The sequence below is a fragment of the Bufo gargarizans genome, chromosome 1 (assembly GCF_014858855.1).
Source record: "Bufo gargarizans isolate SCDJY-AF-19 chromosome 1, ASM1485885v1, whole genome shotgun sequence".
In the NCBI taxonomy this organism is placed as follows: Eukaryota; Metazoa; Chordata; class Amphibia; order Anura; family Bufonidae; genus Bufo; species Bufo gargarizans.
The window spans coordinates 752,974,471-752,997,717 of record NC_058080.1 but is presented as its reverse complement, the minus strand read 5'-3'; the positions used below and the strand labels follow the sequence as shown (position 1 = coordinate 752,997,717).

The 23,247-nt window shown below is 44.0% G+C and overlaps 2 protein-coding genes across 2 annotated transcripts in view; both read left to right on the top strand.

Moving 5' to 3' along the window:
* The first annotated feature begins 385 nt into the window (after nt 1-385).
* LOC122930655 lies at nt 386-5,871 on the top strand. Its single transcript, XM_044284181.1, has 3 exons — nt 386-476; nt 3,804-3,957; nt 5,196-5,871. Exons 1-3 carry the CDS (start codon nt 386-388, stop codon nt 5,869-5,871), a joined length of 921 nt encoding a protein of 306 aa, XP_044140116.1.
* A 7,018-nt stretch (nt 5,872-12,889) lies between these two features.
* The window catches only part of LOC122930651 (zinc finger protein 208-like), a 77,038-nt gene continuing 66,680 nt past the window's right edge, over nt 12,890-23,247 (top strand). The window contains exon 1 of the mRNA XM_044284165.1: nt 12,890-14,018. Within this exon, the coding sequence (XP_044140100.1) occupies nt 13,119-14,018 (900 nt within the window). The 5' untranslated portion in view covers nt 12,890-13,118. The remainder of the gene's footprint in view (nt 14,019-23,247) is intronic.

The following is a 23,247-nucleotide window of genomic DNA, read 5'->3' as shown; positions in this document are numbered from 1 at the left end:
TTAGTGTTAGTGGAGGGTCCTGCTTAAAAGAGTCTACCTTGTCGTGGTAGCAGGCTTCATATTATTTGGTCAAAAATGAATTCCTTACTGAAATCACTGATTATCACTTTTTACTGTCTTTGTAGTTGTAAAAAAATTATGAAATTGGGGGTAGGTCCTTGGGGGTGGAGGGGAAGTGGAGTCAGGATGGATTCTAAAGGGGCGGGCTAGGAGGGGGGGCCCAGGCCTTGAGCTGTGTAAGGGGCCCCAAAATTTCTTATGGCAGCCCTGACTGTACAGGAGGAGGTAAATGTGTGATGATGTCATGTAAGGACAGGAGTACACAGTGACTTTGCTCCACTTTTTAGACAGATTAAGGGCACAGACACATTAGTAAATCTGATCCATGGTGGCCAATTATGCAGCAGTTTTCCTAAGCGAGGCTGATTACTACATTCCTGAAGTCGGAGATGATGAGAGTATTTATCAGAAAGGAGGTGATAACAGTTTTTGGTATGTTCACACTTTGGTACACTGAATTTTCCTTTTAGATTTACAGGCAGAAAATCCTACTGTAGTACAGCATACCTCACAAGAGGGGTAATAGCGGCGGCGGGCACAGCAAATATTTTCATAGTAAGGCTGCGCTTTCCCTTTCCGCTATTGAGATCCGTCATAGGATAGCGGGGGAAAACGCTTCAGTTTTCTCCCCATTGATTGTCAATGGGGACAAAACTGAATTGAAAGGGACGGAGCCACCAGAATGTATTCCCTTCCGTTTCATTGCGTTCCCATGACGCACACAAAAGTGTTTCTGAGTGCGTCCTGGGATGCAGAGCAAGACGGATCCGTCATGAAGCGGAAGCCTTTTTGCTGATCCACGACGGATGCAACAAAAACACAGATGTGAAAGTAGCCTAGCCCGCGCCTAACTCTGTCCAGTGCATATCTATACACACCTCATCCTGCCCAGTCCCCTTAATGCTCCCACATAGTAATTCATCCCCCTTTGTGCCCTCTCACAGTAATGTGCCCACATTGTGGCCCCCCATGTGGGAGCATTAAAGTAAAAAAATCCTGCGCTCCTCAGTATGCGGTCACACACTGTGCTTGCTGGGCTGTGAAGGAGGAGCACAGGCTGATTCCTGGGCCGGCACGCTCCTCCTACACAGCCCAGCAGTGCGATGTGTGACCACATGGTGCCTGCCGGGGAGCAGCTGAGCTTAATGGTGAAGAGCGGAGCGGACGGCTCCTGATTCACCATTACAAGCAACTGTCTCTGCGTCCGTAGGGCCGGAAGAGAAGCTAGGATTTCTTCATTAGGGACACATGAGGAAAGATGGCTCTCCAGTAGACCCCACCCCTTAAAGGGAATCTGTCACCTGCTTTTAGCATTTTAAGCTTTCAACATTGCCATGTTCAATAAAGTACCTTATTTCCTGCAGTGGTCTTCGTTTTGTCATTTTGATAAAAAAAAAAGCTCCTTTTCTGATATGCTAATGAAGCTCCAAGGTGCACAGAGGGGCGTTTTTTTTCCCTCTCTGGAGCCCAGTAACACCCCCATGCAATGCCCGGCCCGCCTTAATTTGAATCCCAAGAACACCTCCTGATCCTGGAATAGCCTCCCACAGCCCCGGCAAACGGTTCCGCCCCCTCGACACGTCATCTTCTACCTTCAAGAAATGCCCCTTTCTTCTTCCTGTAAATCATAAAGCTCCTGAGGCAACAGCGCTCAGATTACATTACTGGGCTCGGCGCATGCCCAGTGAGACATTTGAGGCTGTTTCCCTCAGGAGCTTGATGATCCCTCAGGCAGTACTGCGCCTGCGCGAGATTTCTGGCGGCTGACAGGAAGAAGAACGGGACATTTCTTGAAGGTAGAAGATGAGGGGGCGGAACCGTTTGCCGGGGCTGTGGGAGGTTATTTCAGGATCAGGAGACGTTCTTGGGATTCAAATTAAGGCGGGCTGGGCAGTGCAGGGGGGCGTTACTGGGCTCCAGAGAGGGAAAAAAACGCCCCTCTGGGCAACTTGGAGCTTCATTAGCATATCAGAAAAAGAGCTTTTTTTAAATCAAAATGACAAAACGAAATAAAGTAAGAAGAAGACCACTGCAGGAAATAAGGTACTTTATTGAACATGGCAATGTTAAAAGCTTAAAATGCTAAAAGCAGGTGACAGATTTCCTTAAAAAGGGTTATCCAAGAGTATAAAATTCCCCCCACATGCCCAGGCCCCCCACACTGAATATACTTACCCCCGCTCCTGATCCCCGCACTGCCGCTACTGCTTCTCCCCCTGTGCGGATTAAAACATCCGCTGTCAGGGGGGGAGCAGCCAATGGCAGGCGGGGAAGGGGACGAGCCTCCCTTGCGTCATCCGCGATACTAGAGTTTTCACCCTCGCATGGGGAGAGGCAGCAGAGGCGGTGCGGAGACTGGAGCGGGATAAGTATATTTAGTATGGGGGACCCGGGCATATGGGGGGAATTTTATACTCTCAGATAACCCCTTTAGGGATCTATGAGTACTGCTTTCAGCCATGTTGGAGTAGAAGTGGATGTTTCCCTGGACATTAGTAATCCCATATGTTCACTGGCTAATGAAATCTTCTTTGAAATTTTAGCCACTGGCGCACTGTGCTCCGCTAACCTTGCCACATCAATCTGTCTCTTCAGTTCCACCATTTCCAGCCACCCGTTCAACTGGGTAGCTTGGTAATACACGTGGATGTCTGGGAGACCCAAACCGGCCTCCTCTCAGCATCTGACTAATATATTATAAGAGATGCAAGCTCATTTCCCTCCCAAGCAGGTTTAATGTCTGTGAAAAACTTCAAGGGTAACGAAATCGGAACCATCTGTTTGGTGTAGAACAACTTGGGAAGTATATACGTTTTTAAAACATTTTTATGTCCCATCCAGCACAGGAAATGGATATCATATTTTTGTAGTAAGCGTTTCACGGACTCTAGCAAGGTAGCATAATTAGTGAGGTATAGCTCTTTTAAACCGCTTGGGATTTGTACTCCTAAGGCCTCATGCACACGACCGTTGTGTGCAACCGTGGCCGTTGGGCCGTGTAACGTTTTTTTCTGCGGTCCCATTGACTTTCAATGGGTCCGTTGAAAACTCGGCTACTGCACCGTTTTGTCACCCACGCCCGTGACCCGTGTTTCCTGCCCGTTAAAAAAAAATAACCTGTCCTATTTTTTTCACGGGAAACGGGTCGCGGCCCCATTCAAGTGAGTCCGCGCCCGTTTTATTTCTTCTTATGGCATGGGCAAATTGTCTGGCCAAAACTTGTGGCAATAAAGTTGAAAAAAAAAATAGACAGGAAGTTTTAGGTGACAGGATATGCTAATTTCTAGCCATCTGTGGTAAACAGCTTCTGTGTGGTGAGGCAGCTATTGCAGCAGGTGCAATTACATCCACAATGCCACGATGAGATGTGGAAAAACTAATATCCCTCGTCCAGGAGAGGCCCGAGCTATGGGATACCCGGCATAATTCATATATTGACCGCCTAAAAAAGGATGCTTCGTGGGAGCAAGTGGCACGGAGCATGCGCCGAAGTGAATGGGCCAAGGCTGATAGCCGAGGCCGGGCCGAATTAGGTAAGTGTTATCAATGTAGTTGTGCTGTCCTTGCCCTCTGTGTGGCCCTAAGATGTAGTTGGAAATTCCCTGAGGGGACAATAGTGTTTTTGGGGGGGTCCAGCCTCCTTTTGCCGAAAGGCCTGTAAATGGTTTTTAAATGAGGCGTCTAATTTTTCCCCTTTATTAATTATTTACCTCACAATTGTCTTCTATGTAATTTCTAAACAGTGAAACAAACCAAAACCCGCTGGGCAAGTTGCCGCGACCAGTTCCGGCGGGAGATGACCAGCAAAGGCCGGAGTGGGGAGGGATCGTTGCGGAAACGGGCCTATATATATACGGCCCAGTTGCAATTTCTGCGGCCAGTTATGGAATTGAGGCCGTAAGTAGTTATCACTTTTTTTTTCCGAATGGATACAGTTCAGTGGTTCTATTGAAGACCTATACTTTCGGTAGGGCAGCCATGTCAGAACTGACTACATCCTGCTTTTTAACTACTGAAACTCCCAGCATGATAGAATAGCTGTAAGCTACTCGGTCCTGCTTGGAGTTGTAGTTGGCCATCAGCTGGAGGGCAACAGTTTCTAAATGCATGGTGTTGGTTGCCTACCTCAGTTTAGTGGTGGAGTCAAACCAGGGTCCACCGCTTTGGAGCTGAATGATGAGACGACACGTGAAGTGTGCAGATGGCGCCTCCCTTATCTGTTTTGTTTGTGTAGAAGCAATTTATTGTCCCTCCTGGAACATAGATGTTTTAAATTGGAACTTGAAAAGCGAATAGAGATGACACTTGCGCACTGCACGCATTATTTCCTCATACAGTAGATCATTGTGTTTGTCGGCTCCTAGTCACACACCAATGTTTAAAACCGCTTTTCATATGCCTCCCATTTTAATGGGAGCCCGGACTAGGGTTTTTTGGTTTTAAATTTTAGGGCGACATGAGAATTGTACCATAGCGACATATTATCTAAATTTGGTTTGGTTTAGAAATGGGTACCCTTTACCTATTGGCATTGTAATTTATATAGCAGAATTGGTATTGCACCGAACACCACATGGTTTCCTTACATTCCTCCTATAATCTGACTATAACCACATTCTAGGCAAAAGTGGAAAGCTGAGGTTGCAACAACGCTTGAGCAGCAGGATTACAACTAGGACTATCATCATGGTCAAGTGTGGCCTGGTACATGTTGTTTATCTGTAAATGTTGTTCTACTAGGTTCTAATTACATCTTGGATATTTACATGTTGGTAGCGGGGCACATACAGATGAGTTGGCCTCAATTTCAGCACTGGTTTTGGTCCTTGAATGAGGAATCCTCTTCAGAGGCTGGACAGCTCCAAGCAGCAAACAATGTTTTCCCTTTTCCAAAACAATAGGCCTTTACAAGACTTATCCCATCAATAGATTCCAAATGTATTTGAAATGGGATTTCCACATTTCACATTGAAGCAGTTATTTGTTGAGTAAATTAAAATCTCAGATGTATGCTGCCAGTCCGTATATTTATTCTATTTGCACGGTTCGTTTGCGCCTAATATAATCTATGTGCTTTTGTAATGTGGAACTCTAATGATCTAATGTGTTTTTTGTATTCATTTTTTTACATACAGTACTGTGGACAGTCTGGATCCGTCCCACGAGTCAGATTCGTCGGGCAGTGAAACCCCTGCAGTCTTTTCCCCGCAGGCAAGTCAGGAACCAACCCCGGCTCAGGACCCGGAGGACTCCACGCTGGCCGAGGCCCCCCTACCACTGGCCAGTCCACCCAGGATTGTCCAGCCTCAGCCCAGACGGCGCCGCCAAGTCCCTCCCTCTACCTCTGGGCCAGAGAGTCGGGAGGTTATTGATGCCCGTGTCATCGATTTTCTGGCCCAGAGGAGGAGTGATGGCAAGGAGGAAAAGCTGTTGAGGGGACTGGGCCCGCTCCTGCAGCAGGTTCCTCCAAATGAACATCCGGACTGCGTGGCTTCCATAGCCATCGTCATCAAAATGTTTACTTGCCCCAACCATGGGGACATCATTGGCAGATTAAATGCCATGCGCATTGATATAGAAAATGCAGGCCAGCAGCCCAATCCGGCCCCATACCAATTCCCTCCCCAACCCACCCAAGGCCCTTCTTATGCCCCCCCTCAACAGTACCTTCCACCTCAGGGGCCAAGTCATTCTGTGGGACAGCCCCTTTACCTTCCCAGTATAGCAACTGGGGCACCACCACCGGCCCATGTTAGGCCACGGTCCTCTTTTCCGCCCGGGTCGTTCTCTCAGGACCTTCTTGATTTGTAATTTATGGTTGTTTTGTTAGAAAAAGCACTTTATATGTTATTGGTTTATTGTTGTAAAAATACCATTGACTGTGTTTTGGGTGTGCCCAAAATTTTACTAAATTATGGTTTGGGTCCCAAATAATTGACTATTGTTTTATTTGCACACAAAACACAACATTCACATTTGAAAACACAATGTAAAACGTAAGCTACACACACTGTATCTCACAAAGCCACACTTTATTTTGACAATCAACATCTTTATTTAGGGTTCCTGTGCAGATGAGGTATTAGAAAAAATTTTGGACCCGAAGAGCCAAATATCAAGATGTTTCAGTAAATTACCATTTAGACAGAAACATCTTTAATATTTTTTAATAATTATTAAAAAATATGTGATGTCCAAAAAATCTCAGCCCGCAAGCCCACGTCAAGGGTCCTCATTATCTTGCGAGTCCCTACACTCAACTACCACAATCATTTTTATAAATTTAGCTACAAAATAAAAAAAAACTAAAGAACCCAGAAGAATTCAAAAAATGCCACGAATAGCGTCCCTCTGCCACGGCAAAGACCCCTCTGGGCTGATAAAGTAGTCTGCAAGGCCTGCAGTTCCAGGTCGTCTATGCAGGGTCCTTTCCAAACCCAAATCTGATGACGTAGGAAGATCTTCCATGTCAACAGAAGAGGAAGCCTCGTGAATCCTGGTGAAGTTGTGTAGAACAACACAAGCTTGAATCACCAGGGTAGCATTCTCCGGATCCATCTGCATGGATGACAAAAACACCCTCCACTTGCTATAGAGTATCCCGAAAGCGCACTCCACATACCGACGGGCACGAGTCAACCGGTAGTTGAAGATACGCCTCCTGTCATCCAAACCCCGCTTTGGGAAGGGCCGCATAACATGTGGAGTCAATGCAAAACCTTCATCCGCCACGATGACAAATGGAGCCGGCGGACCTGCATATCCGGGCAGTCTTCTGGACTCGGGCAGGGCAAGCTGGTTGGCACGAAGCCGCTCACCCATTCTAGAAGCACTAAAGATCCGAGCATCCGCAGTGCTTTCATAGGACCCGATATCTACCATTATAAACCGGTAATGACTGTCAGCAACAGCCATCAGCACTACCGAAAAATATTGTTTATAATTGAAGAAACGGCTCCCTGAGTGTGGCGGCTTCTTCACACGGATGTGCTTGCCATCCATTGCCCCGATGCAGTTTGGAAACTGCGCAGAATTTTGGAAGCCCTCAGCGATCCGAAGCCAATCGTGCACCTTGGGCTGCGGCATCACCGTCTCTCGGAGTTGCTGCCAGATGACATGGCAGGTGTGTCGTACAATTCTCGAGATCGTTGAGGTTCCTAATAGAAACTCGAAATGCAGGGATGCAAAAGAGTTCCCAGTGGCAAGGAATCTGTAGGAAAAAGGATATAATAAAAAAAAAGGCAGCAACAAATCACATGTAACAACAGATTAATGATTCGAGTATAATGCTGAATACACTACAGGATTGAAAACACCCTATGTCTAGTGGTGGGGAACCTATGTGACGGGTGCCATAGTCGGCACTCAAGGCCCTGTGTGGTACACACACCCTTTGAAAAGTCTAGGGTTCACCAATATACACCTTAGACTTTACAAAGCACTGAGCAGCACAGGGCACACCATGATAAGGACAGGCAGCACTGAATTGAAGCAGCCTATTAAAGCTAACTGATAAAATGCATTGACGCCAAACTAACTTGGACTATAGTTTGCAGGGCAATTTGGCGTATTTAAATATTACTCAAAACGTGTAGTTGAAGTGCTGCAGGAAAAAAACTCCGTCTGAAAACAGCTTGCCCTCACTGACCTATGTATTTTGCTTGCATTAAATTTGTAAAACAACAAACGGGGTATAGGAGCAAAACAATACCAGCTAGTGGGGTGTGGGCAGTACTACCACAACTAAGTGACACCAACTATGTTTAGCCCCTTTTTAAATGCAGTAAATGCTGTGCAAGTTCGCAATTTTGAAAACATTATGCATGATGAGGACGTTATCAAGAAACCACAGGGGTTGCCAGCAGCACAATCCTACAAAATAGGGTACAGACCGGTACATAGACTTTGAACAGGGTGGGGTACGCAGAGAGAGATCCTGACAGAGGGTCCAATTTCATTGAGACACTACAAAAAACCCCGGCACTCGCCAGTATTTAACGAAAAATGTGGAAACATTAACTCAGAAAGGAAAGTTACAGCCTGCTGAATCAAGGTGGACTGAATGGATTAAACACCATTTTTAACAATCTCCTGGCGAGTGCAGCGTATTTTTGGAGTGTCTGGAGGACGATAGCTGAACCCAAGTTAGAAACTACCCCCAAATTTTAAAAAATAATAAAAAAAAAAAAAGGTCATGTGACAGGGACTAACGTGTTACGAAACAAACCATTAAACCCCCCAAAAAAACAATATGGGCAAAGAAATGCTACTTCAGCAAACAGTAGCACATGTCTCACAGCAGCCATTTTCTAGCACATGTTCCCCCTGCCACAAGCCATGCACATTACTGGTGAAACTTAACAAGTACTATACTGCTTACCTCAACGTGACGATGAGCCTTTCCTCAGGAGTAATGCTGCGCCTCATATTGGTGTCCATAAAGGTAAGGACAGTACGTAGAGACGACAGCAATCGATCAAAAGTACCCACTGACATTGAAGGAAAAGAACTTCTCTGGATGGCGGCGAAGATCTTGGTATAGCGTATGGAAGTGTCCTTTCCGGTAACGTTGTGAAACAATCGGATGGACCCAAAATCGTCGCCTTCTACTCGGTTCCTCATTCATCAAAGGAGTGCGCTGTCCCCAACGCCGAGAAACCAGCCAATGCAGCAAAACCTCGTCCTCAGAATCAGACATGGTGGTGATACAGCAAAGAGAGCAGCCAAAATAACCTCTGTACTCTGGAAAGACTACAGAAAATGGCCACAAATGCATACTCAGGTGCCCTTCATTTATACCAATATCCTGGGTGGAGATATTAAAATGAAATTTTTTTAACCATTCCAGGATTTATAACGGGCCGCAAAAAAAACGGGAACACGGACACACGGAAGCACAACGGAAGCAAAAACGGCCACGGATCACGGAACAACGGAACCACGTTTTGCGGACCGTGAAAAAATACTGTCGTGTGCATGAGGCCTAAGGCACACAAAAGCTCGCTTGGCCTTTGCAAAAGCTCATCTGGACAAAGAAGAAGACTTCTGGTCTTCTGTGTTATGGTCAGATGAAACAAAAATTTAACAGTTTGGTCACAATGATGTTTCCTTCATTTGGCGTAAAAATAGAGAAGCCTTCAACCCAAAGAACACCATCCCCACTGTCAAACATGGTGGTGGGAACCTAATGCTCTGGGGGTGTTTTTCAGCCAATGGACCAGGGAACCTGATCACAGTAAACGGCACCATGAAAAAAGAGCAATACATGAGGATTCTCAACGACAACATCAGGCAGTCTGCAGAGAAACTTGGTCTTGGGCACCAGTGGACATTTCAGCATGACAATGACCCAAAACACACAGCAAAAGTGGTGAAGAAATGGTTAGCAGACAACAACATAAACGTTTTGGAGAGGCCCAGCCAGAGTCCAGACTTGAATCCAACTGAGAATCTGTGGAGGGAGCTAAAGATCAGGGTGATGGCAAGAAGACCCTCCAACCTGAAAGATTTGGAGCTCAATAGGCATAAATCCCTGTGGAGACCTGCAAAAAGCTGGTCTGCAATTATAGGAAGCGTTTGATTGCTGTAATAGCCAATAAAGGCTTTTCTATTGATTATTGAGAAGGGTATGAATAATTTTGGACTGGACACTTTTTGCTCAAATGTAAATAAAAGCTGAGAAATTTTATTTTTTCCCACAATAATGCCTCTTGTACATCGTCTTATTATCTTTTGGGAGACACCAATGTCATTTCCAGTCACAAAATTACTTGCTGGTTGAATAAAAGTAACTTTAAGTCAAAATTTGCCAGGGGTATGAATAATTATGGGCAGCACTGTGTGTGTATGTGTATATATAGATAGATAGATAGAAATAACTTGTATTGTAAAAAAACTAAGGCCTCTTGCCCAAAAACGTAAGGGTTCCGTGCCCGTGCCGCAAACTTGAATGGGGTCTGTGATCCGTCCGTTCAGCAAATAGATAAAGTTCTATCTTTTTGCGGTGCAGAGGCACGGTACGGAAACTCACAGAAGCAATCCGTAGTGCTTCCGCGGGGTTCTGTTCCGTTCCTAACCGCATCTTCAGATTTACGGACCCATTCAAGTGAATGGGTCCGCATCCGTGATGCGGAATGCACACGGCTGGTGACCCATGTATTGCGGAACCGCCGTATGCCTTCCACAGCATGGGCACGGAGCCCTTACGTTCGTGGGCAAGAGGCCTAACTTATCGTTCAAACCAATGAGCACATGAACAACGCCCGAGGTGATACAATAGGTGTAGTGACAGAAATCCCTCTTCACATGATGTCTCCAGGAGCTTGAAGCTGTTTGTAAATGCACAAAGGTATATAAAGGTAAACCCCTCCACCGAAGGATGTCCAGTGTGCAGAACGTGTGTCCTTGAGGTAATCACTCTGGAATGCAGTTTTATAGCACAATGGTGGTCTTGTACACGCTGACTAGGTAAACTGAGTAACTACATTCAAGATAGAGCGCTACATTAACCACCTCCCGTCCGCACGTCGACTATAAACGTCCGTTCAGAAACTGCAGCTGCACGCTAATCGTGCAGCTGTTAATCAGTGACAGCAGGGCAACCCAGAGAGAAGGCAGGGACAGTGCCCGGGTGCCCCTGCCTTCTGGATCGCTGCATACACAGCGCTCACCGAGCGCTGTGTATGCAGAACAGGAATCGCTATGAGCTTCCTGTTCCAGCCCGGCGGCGACCGGAGAGTGCAGGAGCTGTGTGAGGTCTTTCAGAGACCTCGATCAGCCCTGCACTGAGGCTGTACAGCCTCCCTGGGGGGGTGTATTTCTCCTGTAACTGGGGCTACTATGTCAGCCCCAGTTACAGGAGAAATCAACAGTGAAAAAAAAAGTGAAGTAAATGTCCCCCAGAGGTCTTGTATGACCTTATGGGGGATGAAAAGTGTAAAATAAAAAAAATTAAAATAAAGTGTTAAAAAAATAATAATTCCCCAAGTAAGGAATAAAAAAAAAATTTAAAAATAGAAAAAATAAAATAGACATATTTGGTATTGCCGCGTCCGTCGGCTCTATAAATATATCACATAATCGACCCAGTCCGATAAACACCATAAAAAAATAAAATAAATCACTGTAAAAAAATGCTATTTTTGTCACCTTACGTCACAAAAAGTGCAACACCAAGTGATCAAAAAGGCATATGTCCCACAAAATGGTACCAATAAAACCGTCAACCGCCACCAAAAAATGAGCCCCTACATAAGAAAATCTCTCAAAAAAATAAAAAATAAACATAGCTCTTAGAACATGGAAACACTAAAACATCATTTTTTTGGTTTCAAAAATGCTATTATTGTTTTAAAGTGAAATAAAAATAAGAAAAAGTTTACGTATTAGGTATTGCCGCATCCGTAAAAAACTGCTCTATAAAAATATCACATGACCTAACCCCTCGGGTGAACACCGTAAAAAAATTAAAAAAAAAGTCAAAACAAGCAATTTTTGTCACCTTACATCACAAAAAGTGCAACAGCAAGTGATCAAAAAGGCGGATGTCCCACAAAATGGTACCAATAAAACAGTCACCTCACCCCGCAAAAAATGAGCCCCATACATAAGAAAATCTAATTAAAAAATGCTATTATTGTGTAAAACTTAAATAAGAAAAAGTATACATATTAGGTATCGCCGCGTCCGTAACAATCTGCTCTATAAAAATGTCACTTGACCGCACCCCTCAGGTGAACGCTGTAAAAAAAAAAAAAAAAAAAACTGCTACAACAACCAATTTGCCCCATAAAGTGTTATAATGAATGATCAAAAAATCATATGTACCCAAAAAATAGTACCAATAAAACTGGCACCTTATCCCCTAGTTTCCAAAATGGGATCACTTCTTGGGAGTTTCTACTGTAAGGGAGCATCAGGGGGGCTTCAAATGGGACATGGCATCTAAAAACCATGTGGAGTTCCTTTTCTTCTGCGCCCCGCCGTGTGCCCATACAGCAGTTTATGACCACATGTGGGGTGTTTCTGTAAACCGCAGAATCTGGGTAATAAATATTGAGTTTTGTTTGGCTGTTAACCATCGATGTGTTAAAGAAACTATTGGATTACAATGGAAAATCTGCCAAAAAAAGGAAAATTTTAACATTTGATCTCCATTTTCCTTTAATTCTTGTGGAACACCTAAAGGGTTAACAAAGTTTGTAAAATCGGTTTTAAGTAACATGAGGGGTGTAGTTTGTACAATGGGGTCATTTATGGGGTATCCACTATGTAGGCCCCACAAAGTGACTTCAGACCTGAACTGGTCCTTTAAAAAGTGGGGTTTGGCAATTTTCTTAAAAATTTTAAGAATTGCTTCTAAACTTCTAACGTCCTAAAAAAATAAAATGACATTTCCAAAATTATGCTAACATAAAGTAGACATATGGGGAATGTTAAGTAATAAATATTTTATGAGGTATCACTTTCTGTTTTAGAAGCAGAAAAATTGAAATTGAGAAAATTGCTAATTTTTCTAAATTTTTGGTAAATTCTGTACAGACTAGCCAATCAGAGCGATCTCCGGGGCCTGGGACCATCCTCATTGGTCCCGGGCTAGATAGCTGAGATCCCTGGATGAATGTAAATCCAGAGTCTCGGCACTGTCACCATGTCTTCAGACATGGTGACAGTTTAGTGCCATGACAAGTATACTCATCATGGAGCACTAACTAGCAGCGCTCCATGATGAGTATACACGTCATATAGCACTAAGGGGTTAAGTACTTTGTAATTTATATGGATATTATTTATATAAAAATCTTATAAATTATGAATAAAATTTTTAAGGTTTCATTTTTTTTTTTTACAAATAAAAAGTTTCATTTTTTGCAGATGTCTGTCCCGGGAGCTCAGATCACAGTATCGCACAAGACACATTTAAAGAGCATGCCAATGTTAAGCAGAATAAAGTTCATAAAAGGATTAAATATCAAAGCAATTACAAAAGGAATAAGTCATATTCATGTTCAGAATGTGACAAATGTTTCAGCCGTAAATCAAGTCTTGAATTGCATCAGATGACTCACACAGGGGAGAAGCCATTTTCATGCTCAGAATGTGATAAAAGTTACAGGGTTAAATCGCAACTTATTTTACATCACAGGATTCACACAGATGAGAGGCCATTTTCATGTTCAGAATGTGATAAATCTTTTACCCTCAAGCAGCGTCTGGTTAAACATCAACTAACTCACACAGGGGAGAAGGCATTTTTATGTTCAGAATGTGGCAAACGTTTTACTCAGAAATCAGAACTTATTGACCACCTGAGAATTCACACAGGAAATAAGCCATTTTGTTGTTCAGAATGTGGAAGATCTTTTACCCGGAAATCAGATCTTCGGAAACATCAGAGAATTCACACAGGGGAGAAGCCATATTCATGTTCAGAATGTGAGAAATGTTATGGGACTCGCTTAAGTCTTGTTATCCATCTGAGAACTCACACAGGGGAGAAGCCATTTTCATGCTCAGAATGTGATAAGAGTTACAGGGTTAAATCACATCTTATTGTACATCAGAGGACTCACACAGACGAGAGGCCATTTTCATGTTCAGAATGTGATAAATCTTTTACCCTCAAGCAGCTTCTTGTTAAACATCAACGAACTCACACAGGGGAGAAGCCATTTTCATGTGCAGAATGTGGGAGATGTTTTACTCGGAAAACACATCTAGATACACATCAGATAACTCACACAGGGGAGAAGCCATTTTCATGTTCAGAATGTGGGAAAAGTTTTAACAGTAAATCAAATCTTGTTACACATCAGACCATTCACTTAGGGAAGCCATTTGTATGTACTGTATGTGGAAAGAGTTTTGGCCAAAAGTCAGAGCTTACTGTACATCAAAAAAGTCACACAGGAGAAACATTTTCATGTCCAGAATGTGGAAAGGTTTTTAGGAAAAATTCAATTCTTAACCCCTTAAGGACTCAGCCCTATTTCACCTTAAGGACTTAGCCATTTTTTGCAAATCTGACCAGTGTCCCTTTAAGTGCTCATAACTTTTAAATGCTTTGACTTACCCAGGCTGTTCTGAGATAGTTTTTTCGTCACATATTGTACTTCATGACACTGCTAAAATTGGGTCAAAAAAGTTAATTTTTTTGCACAAAAAAATATAATTTTTACAAAATTTTTTGAAAAATTAGCAAATTTCAAAGTTTCAGTTTCTCTACTTCTGTAATACATAGTAATACCCCCAAAAATTGTGATGGCTTTACATTCCCCATATGTCTACTTCATGTGTGTAGCATTTTGGGAATGATATTTTATTTTTTGGGGATGTTACAAGGCTTAGAAGTTTAGAAGCAAATTTTGAAATTTTTCAGAAATCTTCAAAATCCCACTTTTTATGGACCAGTTCAGGTTTGCAGTCATATTGTGAGGCTTAGATAATAGAAACCTCCCAAAAATGACCCCATTCTAGAAACTACACCCCTCAAGGTATTCAAAACTGTTTTTTCAAACTTTATTAACCCTTTAGGTTTTCCACAAGAGTTAATGGCAGATGGAGAAACAATTTAGAAATTTCTATTTTTGGGAAAATTTTCCAATATAATCAATTTTTTCCAGGAGTAAAACAAGGGTTAACTGCCAAACAAAACTCAAAATGGGTTGCCCTGATTCTGTAGTTTGCAGAAACACCCCATATGTGGTCGTAAACTACTAATTGGCTAAACGGCAGGACATAGAAGAAGGGGAACGTCATATGGTTTTTGGAAGGCAGATTTTGCTGGACTGGTTTATTTACACCATGTACCCTTTCAAGCCCCCTGATGCACCCCTAGAGTAGAAACTCCATAAAAGTAACCCCATCTAGGAAACTACGGGATAAGGTGGTTGTTGTTTTGGGACTATTTTAGGGGTAAATATGATTTTTGGTTGCTCTATATTACTCTTTTTTGAGGCAATGTAACAAAAAAATTAAATTCTAAAAATGTTTCTACATTCGCTATTTAGTTTTGTGGAACACCTAAAGGGTTAACATAGTTTGTAAAGTAACTTTGGAATACCTTGAGGGGTGTAGTTTCTTACATGGGGTCACTTTTTTGGAGTTTCTAGTCTAGGCTACATCAGGGGGGGCTTCTAATGGGACATGGTGTCAAAAAAAAAACTGTCCATCAAAATCTGCCTTCCAGAAACTGTATGGAGTTCCCTTCGTTCTATGCCCTGCCGTGCGGCTATATAGCCATTTACGACCACATATGGGGTGTTTCTGCAAACTACAGAATCAGGGCCATAAATATTGAGTTTTGTTTGGCTGTTAACCCTTGCTTTATTACCGGCAAAAGGGATTCAAATTGAAATTTTGCCCAAAAATTTGTGTTTTGGCACCGTTTTTGTTTTATATTTTTAACACCGTTCATTCGAGGCATTTGGTCAAATGTTATTTTTATAGCGACGACTTTTACGCACGCGACGATGCCCAATATGTATGGCTCTCAGACTTTGGAGACACTAAGCAGGCATCCTAAAAACTGCGGCCCTCCAGATGTTGTAAAACTACAATTCCCACCATGCCCTGCTGATGGCTGTAGGTTGTCTGGGCATGCTGGGAGTTATAGTTTTACAACATCTGGAGGGCCGCAGTTTGAGGATGCCTGCTCTAAAACTAATATTTTTTTGGGGAATAAAAATTGTTTTTGTGTCTCCAAAGTCTAAGAGCCATAGTGTTTTATGTTCTCTAGTGGACTGTTGGGGATTATAAAAATTTAGTACTCCATGGAAGTGTGATACTCCCTGAAGCAATCGATAACGCAGAGGCCCGGATGATCGGGGCACGTGTCACATTGAGTAGTGGTGTCCTTCCGTATCCCCCTCTTGTGACACACTCTGCATCTTTTTTGGGTTCGTCCCTTCTTTCCAGTATGGGGGACCACACCTGGAAAGTGTTGGCCAGGGACGATCCGGGCGCCTCCAGTTCCCGAGGTACTCCGGCCTGCTCTTTCCCGGTCCGAAATGATCAGGTCTTTGAGGACTGCCTCATAGAATTGGAGGAATGTCCCTGTGCTGCCAGCGCTTCGGGATAGTACAAAAGAGTTGTACATGGCAACCTGCACCAAGTAGACCGCAACTTTTTTGTACCATGCCCGGGTTTTGCGCATGGCATTATATGGCGTGAGGACTTGATCAGAGAGATCAACTCCTCCCATATACCGATTGTAGTCGACGATACAATCGGGCTTGCCGCGGTACCTCGCACAGGGACTGGGGTGGTGCTGTTACCGTGGATTGTGGACAGCATAAGGACATCCCTCTTGTCCTTATACCTGACCAGCAACAGGTTTCCACTGGTAAGTGCACGGGTCTCACCCCTGGGGATAGGTACCTGGAGGGGGTGGGCAGGGAGGCCGCGCTGATTTTTCCGCACGGTCCCACAAGCGAACGTGGATCTGGCGGCAAGGGACCTGAACAAGGGAATGCTGGTATAAAAGTTATCCACGTACAAGTGGTAACCCTTATCCAGCAGTGGGTACATAAGGTCCCACACGAGTTTCCCGCTAACACCCAGAGTGGGGGGACATTCTGGGGGTTGAATACGGGAATCTCGCCCCTCGTACACACAAAATTTGTAAGTGTACCCTGAGGTACTCTCACAAATTTTGTATAGCTTCACGCCATACCTCGCCCGCTTTGTGGGAATGTATTGGCGGAAACTGAGTCTCCCCTTGAACGCAACGAGAGACTCATCAACCGCGACCTCCCTTCCAGGTACGTAGGCCTGCTAAAATGTGGCCCCAAAGTGATCGATGACCGGCCGTATCTTATACAGCCGGTCATTGGCAGGATCACTTCGGGGTGGACATGCTGCATTATCGGAATAATGCAGACATTTCCGGATGGCCTCAAACCGGGGACGTGTCATGGCCATACTGTACAGTGGGGTCTGGTATAAGACGTCCCCACTCCAGTATTGCCTGACACTGGGTTTTTGGACTAGACCCATATGCAGCACGAGGCCCCAAAATGTCCTGGGGGGCTGGTGGTGGTGGGGGGCTGGTAGGGGGGGGCAAGTGGCAGGGGGGGGTCTGGGGTCTGATAGATGGATCAAAAAAGTTTTGTGTAAAAGTTATTTATTTTTTATTTTTTTCCTAACTAACTTTTCCCTTCTTTCCCTTTTTAATGGTGCCTCTCCCTCACTGACCCTAACCTACCTGGGTGGCGATGGGTGCAGGAGGGTGATGGATGCCGATTAGGGGGACACAGGAGCTGGTGCTGGACGATGCTGCACGGTCAGGGTGCTGGACAGGAAGAGGAGGGGAGAGAGGAGCACAGGAAGTTTGAATCTCGCGCCTCTCTCCCCTGCACCAATCAGCACCCTGGACAGCAGTGTTCAGCACCAGGGCCAGCACCGCCTCTGCAAATCCTTGCACTGTGATTGGTGGTGTATAATTACGCCACAGATCGCAGTGTTTTTCCGGTTCATCGGGTCACAGGATACCCGAATGGACCGGAAACGCAGAAAACCGCAGGTCTGAATGGACCTGCGGTTTTCTGCGATCGTCTATACGGGGGGGGTCAAATGACCCCCCCCTGCGTTGTTACGGGATGCCGGCTGAATGATTTCAGCCGGCATCCCGTTCCGATTAACCCCCGCGGCGCCGGAATCGCGAATTAAAGCGGTACGTCATGGGTCCTTAAGGATTCGGGATCCATGCTGTACCGGTACGTCATGGGTCCCTAAGGGGTTAAGGCACATGAAAGAATGCACACAGGAGAAGCATTTTCATGTTCAGAATGTGGGAAATGTTTTAAGCTAAAAAGTGAACTTGTTAGCCATCAGAGAAGTCACACAGGGGCAAAACCATTTTCGTGTTGGAATGTGGCAAGTGCTATAAACAAAAATCACACGTTGTTGAACATCAAAAAATTCACACAGGAGAGAAGCCATTTCCTTGTTTAGAATGTGGGAAATGTTTTGTCCTGAAATCAAAACTTAATAGACATCAGAAAATTCATCTACAAATCATTTCTTCTTAATCATTAAAAAACTCAGAGGGAAGTAGCTACTTTCTATTTTTTATGTGTTTTCTTGACTCATAATGGGGGAAAAAAGAAGTACAGATGTAGCAAGAAGCAGTGTGGTGCACTATACTGTTATTGTAGCGCCTACACTATGCACAGTTGCAAGAAAAAGTATGTGAACCCTTTGGAATTATATGGATTTCTGCACAAATTGGTCATAAAAAGTGATCTGATCTTCATCTAAGTCACAACAATAGACAATCACAGTCTGCTTAAACTAATAACACACAGAGAATTAAATGTTGCCATGTTTTTATTGAACACACCATGTAAGCATTCACAGTGCAGGTGGAAAAAGTATGTGAACCCTTAGATTTAATAACTGGTTGAACCTCCTTTGGCAGCAATAACTTCAACCAAACGTTTCCTGTAGTTGCAGATCAGACATGCACAACGGTCAGGAGTAATTCTTGACCATTCCTCTTTACAGAACTGTTTCAGTTCAGCAATATTCTTGGGATGTCTGGTGTGAATTGCTTTCTTGAGTTCATGCCACAGCATCTCAATTAAGTTGAGGTCAGGACTCGGACTGGGCCACTCCAGAAGGTGTATTTTCTTCTGTTTAAGCCATTCTGTTGTTGATTTAATTCTATGCTTTGGGTTGTTGTCCTATTGCAACACCCATCTTCCGTTGAGCCTCAGCTGGTGGACAGATGGCCTTAGGCTCTCCTGCAAAATGTCTTGATAAACTTGAGAATTCATTTTTCCTTCGATGATAGCAATCCGTCCAGGCCCTGACACAGCAAAGCAGCCCCAAACCATGATGCCCCCACCACCATACTTCACAGTTGGGATGAGGTTTTGATGTTGGTGTGCTGTGCCTCTTTTTCTCCACATACAGTGTTGTGTGTTTCTTCCAAACAACTCAAATTTGGTTTCATCTGTCCACAGAATATTTTGCCAGTACTGCTGTGGAACATCCAGGTACTCTTGTGCAAACTGTAAACGTGCAGCAATGTTTTTTTGGACAGCAGTGGCTTCCTCTGTGGTATCCTCCCATGAAATCCATTCTCGTTTAGTGTTTTACGTATCGTAGATTCGCTAACAGGGATGTTAGCATATGCCAGAGACTTTTGTAAGTCTTTAGCTGACACTCTAGGATTCTTCTTCACCTCATTGAGCAGTCTGCACTGTGCTCTTGCAGTCATCTTTACAGGACGGCCACTCCTAGGGAGAGTAGCAGCAGTGCTAAACTATCTCCATTTATAGACAATTTGTCTTACCATGGACTGATGAACAGCAAGGCTTTTGGAGATACTTTTATAACCCTTTCCAGCTTTATGCAAGTCAACAATTCTTAATCGTAGGTCTTCTGAGAGCTCTTTTGTGCGAGGCATCATTCACATCAGGCAATGCTTCTTGTGAAAAGCAAACCCAGAACTGGTGTGTGTTTTTTATAGGGCAGGGTAGCTTTAACCAACACCTCCAATCTCATCTCATTGATTTGACTCCAGTTGGCTGACACCTCACTCCAATTAGCTCTTGGAGATGTCAATAGTCTAGGGGTTCACATACTTTTTCCACCTGCACTGTGAATGTTTACATGGTGTATTCAATAAAAACATGGTAACATTTAATTCTTTGTGTGTTATTAGTTTAAGCAGACTGTGATTGTCTATTGTTGTGACTTAGATGAAGATCAGATCACATTTTATGACCAATTTGTGCAGAAATCCATATAATTCCAAAGGGTTCACATACTTTTTCTTGCAACTGTATATAGCACAACGCTCATTTACATTGCATTAGAGGCACCGCACTATGCAAATAGCGCAACGCACCCCGAAGTGGAACGAACATACAATTAATACCTGCTTCATCTATAAAGTCACATAACGCTAAATGATGGTTAAGAAATGTATGCAATCACCAAAAGACATCTGTTATCCAAAAAGGAAATGGAACCTAGATAACACACAGTATTTTTACAGTAATCTGTATTACTGCATCTCACAACTTGTTACCGATCATTAATAAACCTTTGCTTTTAAAATGGACATGTTTGTGTTTTGGCCTACTGTACTGTTATACTAGAGATATTCAGATATTGCCTCGGCACGTACTGAGTTGAGGGAGAGATGGTAGAGCATACATGGCGAAAAACAAAGAGATGAAGCTCAAAGGGTAAAAAAGTGTAATGAAAGTATTCCCGGGAAGGGAGGGGGATGACTGTAGCTCAACGTTTCATGTTGTGCAAGTCTAGGCACAACACTAATGTGAGTCTTTTGGTGGCTGGATGGCGGTCGATTCTGCTGATGTCCTATCTGCCACTGAGGTATGGTGCCAACCATAAAGAGGAGAATTTGGAATAGAAGGTTGCAGGCATCGTATGGTGACCCATCTTGAAAGCATGGAATGGATTCACCCATGATTGGACGTCTTAGGGCAGAAATAACGACCAAGCTGGGGATATCAGAGGAGATAGGTCGGCGCTGCAGTTTGTACATGGTCCGCTCATCCAGGGAAGGCGTCCCACTAGTATATAGTGAAGAAGGACCGGCACTCACTTTCTTAATGATATAATGAAACTTTTATTCGAAGTATAATAGCATCATTAGTGAATAGTTTCGGCTCAAGCCTGAGCCTTTTTCAAACTGCAGTTGTTGTTTTACTTCTAAGACAGTGGTCTGTGACAGGCAAAAGCTGTTTTTTGGTTCCTGCTAAGTCAACTTCAGAAATCCAACTGTTTGTGGGTGTTCCTGTGTAGTAAGTAGTTTTTTGGCCTTTGTGAGGAATATGGATTATCATTTACTGGCAGCCCTGATTTTGATTTGATTCACCTTTTGCATGTACACAGTCAGTGTACATGCAAAATATGTTCTCACCCCCCAGCCATCTGCTGTCAGATAGCAAGGGAGAAACCCCCCCCCAGGGGTCCAGGCTTCAAGGAGGCCCCAGGTGGATAAAGTCACACCTCTTCCAGCTGACAGGCACCAGGAGGATGTAGCAGGGAAAACTCCTGGCAGAAGCCCTGGACCAGGTCTATCACTTTCCCACAGACATGTTGACACCGACATTTCATAAGGAATTATGAATCGTCCATCCATCCCAGGCCTAATTCGGTTATCTTTTTGCGATCCTGGGGCAAAGCCAAACATCCACGTGGTCCTGGCTTGATGCTAGGATGCCCGGGAGGGGAGATATACATAACTCCCGACAGAAACCCCATAGCGGCACCATGTTTGGACTGTAGTGGGAGCCTGAATCCAGGCAGATCCGTTGGTCCCAGAACCATCTTCCTGTGACCTTCTGGCCTGGTGCTATGAACCCTAAAGTGTTTTGTGGGTCATCTGCTGTCAGCCCAGCAGAGGGGGAGTTGACCCTTCCCAAAGGACAGAAGGGGAGGGACCGGCTACAGGTTAAAAGGCTTGTGCCAGCAAGCAGGTGTGTCTTTTTCTGAAAGAGGGTCACATCGTGCCATGTGTTTGTAGAGACCTGGAAACAGCTGACATCACTGCCCCCACAGGACCACAGCCAAGGACTATTACACCATCCTAACCCAAAGGAACATTGATCTACCCGTTAACTGACTTGTACTCTGTGTAATCCTGTGTGTACCATATTACCTGTATTTTGAACCTCAGACCACTGTATATATTCTGTGTGTATAGTGTTATATCTAGGAAAAGAGAGAGTATAGGCGTGCTCAAACCCTGTCACACCAAGCACGGACCACGCCAAGAACCACAGCGTTACTTGAGTAAAAAGAGAAAAAGGTCCAGCTCGGTTAAAATGTTACCTTTATTTTTTGGTGCAGATAAAAGCCAGTTACAGTCCAGTCTACATGTTTCGGATCAGAGACATTAGCGATCCTTACTCATGATATACACAAACTGAGGAGGGGGTTAGATATATAGCGCCTCCATTTAAAAGCAGGTGGACAGACTAACTACAAGCCCCTCCTTCAAATGAAATTGACAACATGTGCTAAAAAGCATGGTTAATTAAAACAAAAGAACACACACAAGTCATGGATCAAAAATTCAATAGTGTAATATCAGGTCATGTTTCCGATTGAGTCCACTTGGTGTAGTGGACCCCATTTTAAAAATCCAAAAGGACTCACGATTCAAAAGCTTCTACTTGTAATTACCACCCCTAGGTGGTGGAGTAACCCTTTCCAAGCCTTGCACTGTTAAACCCTCTGAGTTGCCACCATGCACCACTGAAAAATGCATGCTAACTGCAGACACATTCCTGGCATGTGAATGAGGAATGTCAGAGATGTGCCTGCACAGTCTAACCTTAAGACCATTGGTGGTACAACCAATGTACTAGAGGGAACAAAGAGTACATAAAAAACAATACACCACATGAGTGGTGTTACAGTTGATGTATTTAAAACAAGAGGGAGAGTGAGCACTCACAACACCTAGATCATATGATATATAGAATGTTTTAATTTTAAGGATAGAACCTACACGGTCAAAAGGGTAAAACAATTACACACCATTCACAATATAAAATACATTCAAAATAAAATGGAATAAAATGTTGCAAATAGGTACCAATATCTATTATGAACTGATGTCGGGGTAGAATCCTGGTGCCACAGTCTGTGTGGGTGTTAGTATTCAAGGAGAGCTCTTTGATAGGGAGAACTCCCTTTGGCAATTTGTATGTAGCAGTGTCCGGTCACTGCCACTGCCTCCTATACCACACACCGCACATCAATAGGGACGTCCCGAAAGTTCCTCAGATAGGTCACTTATAATAAATCGCTTATCTCCGGTGCAGACAATCACTGTACTAAACAGTCCCTCCGAGGGTGCTTAGTTCTTCTAGTTATTTGTTAACCACCCAAACAGGTTAGTAATGGCGTGGTCCGTGTCCAGAACAACAGTTTGGCAGTTCCTACCTGGTTCCTGGTAGTATGTCCCGCTGTGTGGTGTCTTACGATCCTTCTACGAGACGAGCGATGCCGGCTGTTCAGACGTCTTGCGTCGCACGTCTCAGGTCGATGACGTCACAATATCGCGGGATTCAACAGGCAAGGATAATACCTGATCGGCGGTGTCCGCTGCTCCAAACTGGATCTGTGGTTTTTCACTGGAGATCGATTATCGTATGGCCATGCAATTTGTAAGAGGGTCCAGTAGATTAGGTGGGCGCT